General features: G+C 32.6%; 1 protein-coding gene and 1 long non-coding RNA gene across 2 annotated transcripts in view; both read left to right on the forward strand.

Annotated features, from left to right (window-relative positions):
* The window catches only part of LOC132730480 (bifunctional purine biosynthesis protein ATIC-like), an 18132-nt gene extending 10733 nt beyond the window's left edge, over positions 1–7399 (forward strand). The window contains exons 12-19 of the mRNA XM_060716421.1: positions 188–277; positions 685–813; positions 1308–1400; positions 1770–1843; positions 2717–2825; positions 3880–3939; positions 4563–4658; positions 5320–7399. Of these exons, the coding sequence (XP_060572404.1) occupies positions 188–277; positions 685–813; positions 1308–1400; positions 1770–1843; positions 2717–2825; positions 3880–3939; positions 4563–4658; positions 5320–5439 (771 nt within the window). The 3' untranslated portion in view covers positions 5440–7399. The remainder of the gene's footprint in view (positions 1–187; positions 278–684; positions 814–1307; positions 1401–1769; positions 1844–2716; positions 2826–3879; positions 3940–4562; positions 4659–5319) is intronic.
* Positions 7400–8019: 620 nt separating this feature from the next.
* Positions 8020–11151, forward strand: LOC132730483 (uncharacterized). Its single transcript, XR_009625765.1, has 2 exons — positions 8020–8497; positions 8768–11151. It is a non-coding gene; the product is annotated as an uncharacterized LOC132730483 (long non-coding RNA).
* Positions 11152–11354: the final 203 nt, after the last annotated feature.

Genomic DNA, 11354 nt, shown 5'->3' on the forward strand with positions numbered 1-11354 from the left:
TGAAAAGGATGAAAACCCAGGAGCTTCCGGGGGCTTCGCCCCCTGGTCTCCCATCAGGGCTCTGCCCTGGACCTGCATGGGGGGCCTACGCAGCCCCCATGACCCCTCGCATTTAATTTTCCTTTTTTTTCCAACTTGTCTGTTGGCATCCCTGGAAATAACATATATAGAATAAAACTAATTATAGGTCTCAGATGGAGTTATTGCCCCTGGATATGCACCAGAAGCTATAGAAATTCTGAAGAAGAAAAAGAATGGAAACTATTGTGTCCTGGAGGTAAGTTATATAGTCATATAAAAACTGCTGTAAACTATGTGCCTGGTAACAATATTGGATATAAAAGTATCTCAGTTGATCATTTTCCAGTTATTTTCTTAATATATTTACAGATTTGGGATATTTTTGTTGTACATCACCTTTTTGTTAGTTTGCCTTTGCAGTAAGAAGAAATAAGTGGCTGAGTTGTTAATGCATTAGACTAGTAAACTAAGAATTGCTTGTTTCGAAGATTCAAACCCAGTCAGGGGCGAGCTGTTGTTTCTGTGTGCAAGAAACTTAACGTTCATTGCTTTCCAGGAACGGATAAGAGAGTGTTTCATCAAGCTTATAGCTTCCAGCTTAATCAAACTAAAAAATTTTATATAAACTAAAAAAGAGTTTCACCAATTTCTTTTTCTCTGTAGATTGATCCAGAATATGAGCCCCCAGAGATGGAGACAAGAACATTGTTTGGTCTACAGATGACACAGAAAAGAAATGATGCCAACATCAATAAACTTGTCTTCAAAAATGTTGTCACTTCAAAATCAGAGGTACCGTAAAAATACTCTATTATAATCTAGACAGATATAGTCATTGTTGTACCTCTTCTATTTAAGTTTTTGTTTAACCTTAAATATATCAAATGAACTTGTCCATCCTTCAGTCTGGACAGCACACAATTTATCTTTTTTAAGGAAATATCTAAAGTACTGATTGAGGAACAGTGCAGACCAAGAATTGAAGAAGGTCTAGACATTGAGTTTGAAATTTCAGATCATTAGCTCACTCCGTCTTTTCCAGAATAATTATTTTAATTGTAAAATGACCAAAAATAGAAAAGCGTTGCAAGGGCTAAGATTATCACAAAAATACGATTTTCAATTTACTTCTGCGTATATTTCTTAATTATCTTTTGCATATCTTTCTGTTTTAAGTGCCCTAGCTGATCTATGTAAAAAAATCATATTTTATATTTTTTAGGCTTTTAAACCTCTGTGGAGTTACTTTAATAAATGATTGAACAAATTGATGTGTATTATTTCAGGTGTCAGAGAAGAATGTTAGAGATCTGATTGTTGCCAGTATAACATTAAAGTATACACAATCCAACTCTGTTTGTTATGCTAAAAATGGTCAGGTAGGTTATCTAAATCCAGTGTGGAAAATAACAGTTAAACTTCAAATTAGTGTAGATATGTATGAAAGACCAGAATTTTGCTCAATGTGTAAAGTTTGATTATGTAGAGTTGTAGTGTGTTAATGATGAACATAATGAAGCCCCTATAAATGTACATTTTTAATGAACATCTCTCCTACCAAACTTATAGATATATAATGATACTGATAATTGCTATACAATATTTTTAAATGTCAAATAAACATCTTTTAATCACACACAGAAAAGATAAGCTACACACACTATTTGAATTTGATATTGCTGTATTTCAAAAAGGGTAAATTTAAGTGTCAGTTTGCTGGTACATTTATAAACTTGATAATATTTCAGGTTATTGGGATTGGAGCCGGGCAACAGTCAAGAATTCATTGTACTAGACTTGCTGGGGACAAGGCTAATAACTGGTATGTTATTGAAAGTAGAATATCATTTATCAAATTTCTGATAATTATGTATTTAAAAAAGTGTTATCTGTAGTGAAAACTAAATTAAAACTTATCCTGGTGAATTAAAACTTATCCTGGTGAATTTGTTATTAAGATCCGAATGGTGTTGTCTGTATATGGAACATTCAGAATAAAACCCAGCTGGAACTGTGAAGTTATGCTCAACATTGAGCGTTAGACCTACATGTATTTATATATATGTTTAAGCTACATACATTTTTGTTTTGATTGTGAAGGAGAAAAAACACTTATTGTGTTATAAGTTAATATAGTTTGATTCTTCAAATGTAATGATGATATAATTTATTTCTAAAGCATAAAGTTTGTTCCTAACCTTTAACCTGCTGGAACAAAAAGTGATTAGTCTTTGCCACCAGTATAGAGCCAGGTCATTGGTTTAAACATATTTATTTAAGCTTGATTGCAAAACAAGTTCTTGCAACTTATATTAATCGAGTCCGCCTCCTGGAACCAACCAGTACTGATGTCATATGAAGAAACATGGTGGTGACTTGAGTAGGGCTCAAACCCATGATCCAGGGGTTGAGAGGCCGACAACTTAACCACTAGGCCACTGCTCTCCTTGCCCCAGGCCATTGAGTCTGTGCATTTGGGCAGGCTGACCAGGGTCTATACTGTTGATAGTGCAATTTTTGAATTTTGATATTGAAATGCCTTGATTTTCAAATAGACTAGAAAAAGAAATTCAAAGTGGTGCAAATCAATACACAACTTCAGCAGGTAAAGGGTAAAAGATCTTTATAAAAATGAATCATCATAATGCTTCAAAAAAGCCTTTAATATTGTGATCACTGTTACATTGTGTTATAGGTGGTTAAGACAGCATCCCAAAGTGATGAACATGAAGTTTAAGAAGGGAACAAAGAGAGCAGAGATGGCTAATGCCATAGATCAGTTTGTACTGGGAACTGTTGGTGTGGTAAGTTTTAACATCATTTAGTTGTTCCATTGTGTCTAAATGTTTCAACATTTAGGGAACACTGCTCTATAAAGTTTATTGTCACATAAACCGCGGCACAGGAGTGTAATAAAGCCATTTAATAAAAACGATATTACACTAGACAATATTACACTAGTACAATAACACTTTGACGTCACGTCATTTGCGCTATAAATATAGTGTTAAAGCGCGCTAATGTAAGTGTTACACTATATAGGCGCGTCAAAGAAAAATGACTATTTAACAAGTTACTGTTCTTATTTTATATATGTGATAAATAGAATATTATATTCATGTAGATTCAATACTAAATTTATTGAACTCGTTGAATAAAACAATATTATGCTCGCCAGAGGCTCGCATAATATGATTTTATTCAACTTGTTCAATAAATTTAGTATTAAACCTACACTCATTCAATATCCTCTATTTATTGATGCTACAAGAAATCTTTGTGGGTTATATACCTGAAAGGTTACTGAGAGAGATGATGAATTGTACACAAATAAAAAGTTAAAATATTATTTATGCCAGTCAAGATTTTGGGTTCAATACCTGTATAATAAGATTCAGGCGGGGTTGTGCCACCTGTTTCTGAAGATACCTAGCGACCAGTGCAGACCCTCATCACAAGGCAGATGATGACAGTGGTCTGCACTGGTAACAATTCAGGCAATAATTATTTTGAAATGATCACTAAGAATAATGAAAGGTTAAAGAAAATGTTCTGATATAAAGATGGACAAGTCCACTCAAGAAATTTAGCTTGGTAAGTGTTAATGTATTTGTTGAATGTTAAGTTTAATGTGATGCCTGAAGAGATATTTAAATAATTTTTTTTAATTAACATGAAAAAAATGCAGAAAAAGAAGAGATTTCTGATGATCAGTCACATAATGAAGTCTTGCTATCTTAGTTTTATATTGGTGTGAATTAGTTATGCAATATATATGTCCCCTAGCACTGCTGTTATGAGCTTTTAAATTTTTTTAGAATGAAAATTGATGGAATCTGTGTTGTTGTATAATTTCAGGATTCAGACAGAGCAAGTTGGGAGAGTGTGTATGATGAAGTACCAGAAATGCTTACAGAGGTTTGTATTTCTGTGATGTTTAACTTATACAGCCCTTGATGATATCTCTGGCTCTGTGGTTATTATATCTTACATTTAACCACTTCGTGACTTGCCTATCATCAATGTGGATTCAGATCCGGCCATGTGCATTTGATTTTATCATTTGATGAAGCTATTAAAAATAAAAAAGAAGAGTCTTAATGGTCTGTCATTTTTCTCTTACCTTTGATTCAGAAATGATGCAAGATTTTTAGATGGTCACTTATGGAAAAATTGGTAATTACTGGTCAGTTATTCAAAAAAGTTGGTTAGGTGGATTGATTTCCTAGATTTAACAAAAACATGCGTTAAATCAGCATAAAATCAGATAAATAAGTTGGATAGGTTGTCTTAAGTTACTTTTTTACATTTTAAATTTCAATAAACAGTTTCTACTAACTTAGTCACTTAATTTGTTGTCATAATAAAGTTGTGTTAAAATGAAATGATTTTCACGATACTTCTGCTCTCTGATTCTCTGTATTCCTTCTGTATTATAATTTGAGCTTGCAAAAATAAATATGAAAGTCATTATAAAGGGGGGATCATTCTTGATAACTTATTATAAAATTTACCAAAATTACCTCCCTTTCTGGTTACAGGCAGAAAGGAAGGAATGGATCTCCCAGTTGAAAGGTGTGGCACTTAGTTCTGATGCTTTCTTTCCATTCAGAGACAACATTGACAGAGCGGTACAGGTGAGTGTTTATCTGTTACTCTGTGTAGACATAGAAACTGTTAATCAAATTTAATATTATTCTTAAAAATAGTTGTAACCTAATTAAATATTTGTACTGTATGAATTAATAAGTATAAATTTAAATTGGCTATGAAATGTATTGCAGAATTTACACAAGTTTGGAGATCATTTTTTGCTAATGAGCCACAAATACTTAACTGGGTACTGTACTGGAGACATGGCATCAGTATAGACATAACAGCCAACACTGCCACATTCATGGAAAGTGTTTTGTGCAGAGTTTTAAAATCATTTATGAATTTTCTATCATTGTTTTACTACTGAAAGGACAAAAGTAAAAAATACTTGAATTACAAACTCATGTTGACTTCCTTTTCCAGGGGGCCAAGTTTTTATTTTAATGAATCTTTCACTGCAGTGTAGAGAAGGTATTTAGGGTATGGACACCTTCTGTCTGCCAGTATCTATAGTGATAGAAATTGGTCACATGTCTGTAATAGTGATGGTTTAATCTTCGTAAATTTTGACTTATTCCAATCAAACATTGTGGTGCTTTTTGTAAGGTACCCTCCATATTTTTGCAATAAGCCACTTTGAATTCACCAGAGCACAATTCAGCCACATCATCAAACATGTAAATTTATTTGTATATTTTACAGAGCGGAGTTGAGTTTATAGCTGCACCAGGGGGCTCCACTAATGATGAGGGTGTGATCAAAGCATGTGATGACCACGGCATAGCTATGATTCATACCAATCTTAGACTCTTCCATCACTGAACGCATAAGATATGTCTAAAAAAAGAGAAAAGATCAATTATTGGACAATTTGATGAATTTATTTCTGAATTTTGAAAAGAAACATTATTTGGTAGTAATTTCAGGTGTAGATTATAATTATAAATGATCATACTTGTTTGCATAAATACAATCAGAATTCCTGCCTAGCTGAACAATCCGTGCTTTTTTACCATGTGATTATTTTAGACTGGTTGGGGACCACCAAAACCAGACAGCCACCAAACCCGGACGGCCCAGAAAATGCTTAATTTAGTATTTTCTTTGTTCAGTGGTTGTCAGTCACTTTTTTATCAACAGTAAATGCATGTTTCTTCTATAATTTAGTAAACAAATTTATTTCAACCTCTGTAAATGGTAATACTTTAATGTCTATTTTAATAATGTTGACGTTGAAATTTGGGCGTCAAGAAAGCAATGCCTGATCTCCTATACCAGCTATAATCATTTGCAAAATAACAATAGAATTTCCAAAACTTCAGCATTTGTTGCTGAAATATTGTATATCATGTTAAAAATTAATACACCCAAGCTTTTATATGAATTAAATCACTCCATGTAAATATCTGTCCTGACCGTAAACAATTTTGGTAAGTTTGATACCCTCCTTGAAGAGCCTCTGACATAAGTGTCAATACAATCAGAAATAAACAAACTAGTTTGTTAGTTAGGAGAAGAACCTAGCTGTACTGTCTCAAATTTTTAGGTCTCTGAGTTGGAAATTATGAAATCTTTATGGGAAAATGTTCAAAAAGTGTCCGGTTGATGGTCCCCGACCAGTACATATCTAAGTTACATATTTTTTTATTAATAAAATATTTCAGAGATTTTTTTTTTCTTAAAATTTACACAATTTGTATTTCTATGCAAATTTCACTTGTTTTTGTTTGTTTTTCAAATTTACAGGAAATCCAGTATGTTATAAAGTCTTTCAAATATATTTGAACAAAAACATTGTTTCCATGTGCCATAGTTAATTATTATTGTTGTTCAAGACAAAATGTATTTTCAAATAACATTTTTTTAGTGTTTAATTAATGACTTCAAGTTTAAATATTTTTTTGTAACCAGTAAAAAATTATATTTAATGATAATACTCAGTAGTTAATTGTTTGTAAATTGTTGATTTGTTATGTTATGAATGTTCCAGATATAAGATGGGATTATTGCATTCCATGTTCCAATTAATTGAAAATTAGTTATGTTCTATCATAAAGATTAAAAGAAAGTGCTCATTTTAAAAGTTTATAGCCTTCTTCATGGTCTCCAGTGGTATGCATATAGTAAACAGTTTGTCTGAGATCATTCTTAACATTTTTACCAATTTCTCTGCAATGTCCTCTACATGGAATTCATCCAATTGTCTAAAAAATGATTCAGTGTTAATAAGGGCTGGATATAAAAAAAAAATTTCCTCCATTTTAAACCATTTTGATATTCTTAAAGCAAATTTCCCCATGTGCCTTTTTGTTTTGATAGTGAACCCTTAGATTCTTCTTGTGTGAGTATTTATTGATTCAAACAGTGGTCAAGGTTTGAAAAGAAATAGGTTGTAAAATTAACATTGAAATGTAGCAGAGTCTTGAAGTATATTAAGGTTAGTTAATGAATTATGTGACAAATAATGATGAGTTTTGTTGGTGGGATATGCATAGCCAATAGTTTAGGTTGATGACTTCAAACAACTTGCCTCAAGCCTTGCAAGCATCTTCCAATTTTTTGATGTGGGTAAGCTATCCAGCTAGCTTACAGAACACCAATGGTTCTACTCACGTGTCTGAAATAACACATAGAGGGGTACCTTAGGTCTTCCTCCAACAGTAAAGCTAGAAAGTCACCATATGACCTATACTGTTTTGGTGCGACATAAAACCCAATCCCAAAAAAAAAAAAGAATGAGTTTTGTTTAATTTTTTTTTTGTTATATAAAGTTAATCATATTGTGTTCTGTTAAATTTTCTCTATAAACTGAATCTTTTTATAATATTTAATTTTAATATTTTGATTTTAGTGTATAGTTATGATAAAAATTGTGACAGTCGTATTATGATACATATAGTTATATTTTGGTGGGTTGGGCCCGATTAATTTTATATTGTTGTTTTTCACAGTAGTTTGTATGTAGTTCATTAGCTATTCACAGTTTTTAATGATTAAAAAGCTAGTTCACTCTGTAGATTTATTGCTAAAGTAGTATGTAGTAGTTCTTAATATTTTCCATTTTGCTTAGTTCATTAGATATTCAATACTTTGTTTAGTTACAAACTTTTTTTGTTCTTTCAACAGGATTTATTTTTGTTGATATTAGTTAAAAATACAAATTTGGAAAAAATTTTATTTTTTGTAGTTAAAAACTTGAAATTAATTTTTGTTAAGATTTCAAATATGTTGGTGATTATTTTTTTTTCATACAATTTTTCTATTGTTCCCCTTTTTTCCAAATTTCCAAGCTTAGCAAAATGACATTTGTCTCAGAATTAGTACCCAGGGGTTAATAACAAAATGCCATATTTTCTGCTAGTTTTTAAAGGAAAAATAAAGTTGTTTTTCTTTCAATAAAAATTAAATTTCCCACTGATTGAAAATTAATGAATTATTGAATATTTGTAAAGTGATCTACATTTGTTTGTGGTTAAGACATTTTGAAACATTTTATAGCTTTTAAAGGTGTAAATTTTCTGAAGTTATGTATGTGATATTTAAAAGTGCTGTTTTTTAGCTCACCTGTCACAAAGTGACAGGGTGAGCTTTTGTGATCGCTTTTTCGTCCGGCGTCTGTAAACTTTTACTTTAAATGACATCTCCTCATAAACCACGAAGCCAATTTCATCCAAACTTCACAGGAATGTTCCTTTGGTGGTCACCTTTGAAAATTGTTCAAAGAATTTAATTCCATGCAGAACTCTGGTTGCCATGGCAACCAAAAGAAAAAACTTAAAATATCTTCTTCTAAAAAACCCAAAGAGCTAGAGCTTAGATTTTTGGCATGAAACATCTTCTGGTGAGTGTCTACCAAGTTTGTTCAAATAAAAGCCCTAGGGTCAAAATTGGCCCCGCCCCAGGGGGTCATTGATTTTCCCTATATGCATATAGTAAAACCTTAAAAAATCTTCTTTTAAAGAACCAAAAGAGCTAGAGCTAAGATATTTAGCATGAAACATCTTCTAATGAGTGTCTACCAAGTTTGTTCAAATAAAAGCCCTGGGGTCAAAGTTGGCCCCGCCCCAGGGGGTCATTGATTTTCCCTATATACATATAGTAAAAACTTGAAAACATCTTCTATTAAAGAACCAAAAGAGCTAGAGCTAAGATATTTAGCATGAAACATCTTCTAATGGATGTCTACCAAGTTTGTTCAAATAAAAGCCCTGGGGTCAAAGTTGGCCCCACCCCAGGGGGTCATTGATTTTCCATATATACATATAGTAAAAACTTCAAAAAATCTTCTTTTAAAGAACCCAAAGAGCTAGAGCTAAGATATTTAGCATGAAACATCTTCTAATGAGTGTCTACCAAGTTTGTTCAAATAAAAGCTCTTGGGTCAAAATTTGCCCGGCCCTGGGGGTCATTGATTTTCCAAATTTCCTTGTATGTGTATAGGAAAAACTTAAAAAATCTTCTTTGGAAAAAACCAAATAGCTAGAGTTTAGATATATAGCATGAAACATCTTCTAGTCATTGTCTACAAAGTTTGTTCAAATAAAAGCCCTGGGGTCAAAATTGTCCCACCCCGGAGGTCATTCATTTTCCCTATATGTGTAAAACTAAAGCAAAAATTGAAAAATCTTCTTTGAAAAAACTCAAATAGCTAGAGTTTAGATATTAAGCACGAAGCATCTTCTAGTGAGTGTCTTCAAAGTTTGTTCAAATAAAAGCCCTGGAGTCAAAATTGGCCCCGCCCCGGGGGACATTGATTTTCCTTATCGAGTAAAGCAAAAACTTACAAATCTTCTTTGAAAAAACCCGAATAGCTAGAGTTTAGATATTAAGCTTGAAACATTTTCTAGTAAGTGTCTACAAAGATTGTTCAAATCAAAGCCCTGGGGTCAAAACTGGCCCTGCCCCAGGTGTGTCATTGTTTTTAACTATATGTGTAAAGAAAAAACTTAAAAAAATCTTCTTTTAAAAATCCCAAGGAGCTAGACCTTAGATGTTTAGCATGAAACATCTTCTAATGGTTGTCTACAAAGTTTGTTCAAATAAAAGCCCCGGGCTTTAAACTGGTCCCGCTCCGGGGGCCTATGTACAGGTGAGCGACTTCAGGGCCATCATGGCCCTCTTGTTGTTGTTTTTTTTGCTTTGGAAACCATGGAAAAGATGATTTTATGATTGTACACTTTCTTGTTATTTTCCAATATTTTATGGAAATGATTTTAGAAAAAGGTGCTTTAATGATTTATTTGAAGGATTAAGAAAATGCTTTGTAGTTGCTTTTTTACTGTTGTTTGTATGTAAAATATAATGGTGTTTTTGTTTAAACATGTAGCAATAAAGAGCAACGGTAAACACCAAACATTCTAGAGTAAGAAGGTACATTTTTAAACTCTCTTGACATGCCATTTTAGCCGCATCACAACAAAACCAACATAATGCGTTTGCGACCAGCATGGATCCAGACCAGACTGCGCATCCGCGCAGTCTGATTAGGATCCATGCTGTTCGCTATTTGTAATAGGGTTGGTAAGAGAACAGCATGGATCCTGATCAGACTGCGCAGATGCGCAGGCTGATCTGGATCCATACTGGTCGCAAACGCACAATGTTGGTTTTGTCGTGACGCGGCTCATTTGGTCTTGTGAGCTGTTTGACAGACAATAAAGTAAACATAGAGATACATAGATAGTCAGTAAACAAGTCTCTTGTTGCCTGAAGGAGTTGCAATACAAAAATAGAATTTACTAAATGTACCTCTGTACTTAAACTTCGTACGAACTTGTCACAGATTTGAGACAGTTTCTTTATATACCAATATTTTTTGATGATGTGGAAATGTTCAATATGTTACAGTCAAACCTGTACTGAAGAAGCATCTGCAAAATTTATAAAACTTACATAGAAAACTCGATCAATGAAAGGCCAGCTTGTTTTTGTTATTTTAGATCATTTTGATTAGTTAATATCAATATTATTATGATAATTATTTCATAGTAATTAATACTACAGTACAAACCTCTATTTAGAGGACACATGTACCCTATACTTGTTTAATATGTTTATTATGAAGACCAGTTTCTAGGCCATATATAAAATATTGTTTGTCACCTCTGATCAACCAATATAATATTGCTTATCTTGAAATATGGTAAATTTTTGTTAAAGTATCTGACAGAAAAATGAATTCATGCACCATGTGGGAAGTGGCAAACTTATATTTTTTATGTGTAGCCTTTTTGAGTTGACTGTTTTCTTCATTATAAGACAAAATTATTAGAAGGAAAAAGTTGTTTACTCCTGAACATTACACACAAAAAATGATGTTGCTGTGTCGGCAATATTTGTACTATTTACAAACGGTTAACTAGTTTTTGTATTAAGATCTGTTTTCTAATGGATACAGAGAAAAATAAGACATTTGTAGTAAAGTTCAAGGGGAAATATGATGTGTGTATTTGTGAAACCTTGTAAAAACTATATGAGTTGTTTAACCTTGTATTGGATATGTCAGCAACCTTGGTGTTGTCTCAGTTATAAAAATGGTGTCAAGGAAATCACCTTGTTGTGATACAACTATCAATGACTCAGTTAAAAATACAGTTGGACCTTTTTGTAATGTCCAGTATAGAGACGTGATGAAAATTGGGGAGTTGTTTTACTGGAGAGAAATAATATTATGTAGAAGGATGGAGTCACTCCAGTGCTCCTCGTTTCTGGTTTTACCCCATTTATTTATTTTTCTG

This window comes from Ruditapes philippinarum, unplaced genomic scaffold, assembly GCF_026571515.1.
Source record: "Ruditapes philippinarum isolate M1 unplaced genomic scaffold, ASM2657151v2 ctg2398_1_1_1_1, whole genome shotgun sequence".
NCBI lineage: Eukaryota > Metazoa > Mollusca > Bivalvia > Venerida > Veneridae > Ruditapes > Ruditapes philippinarum.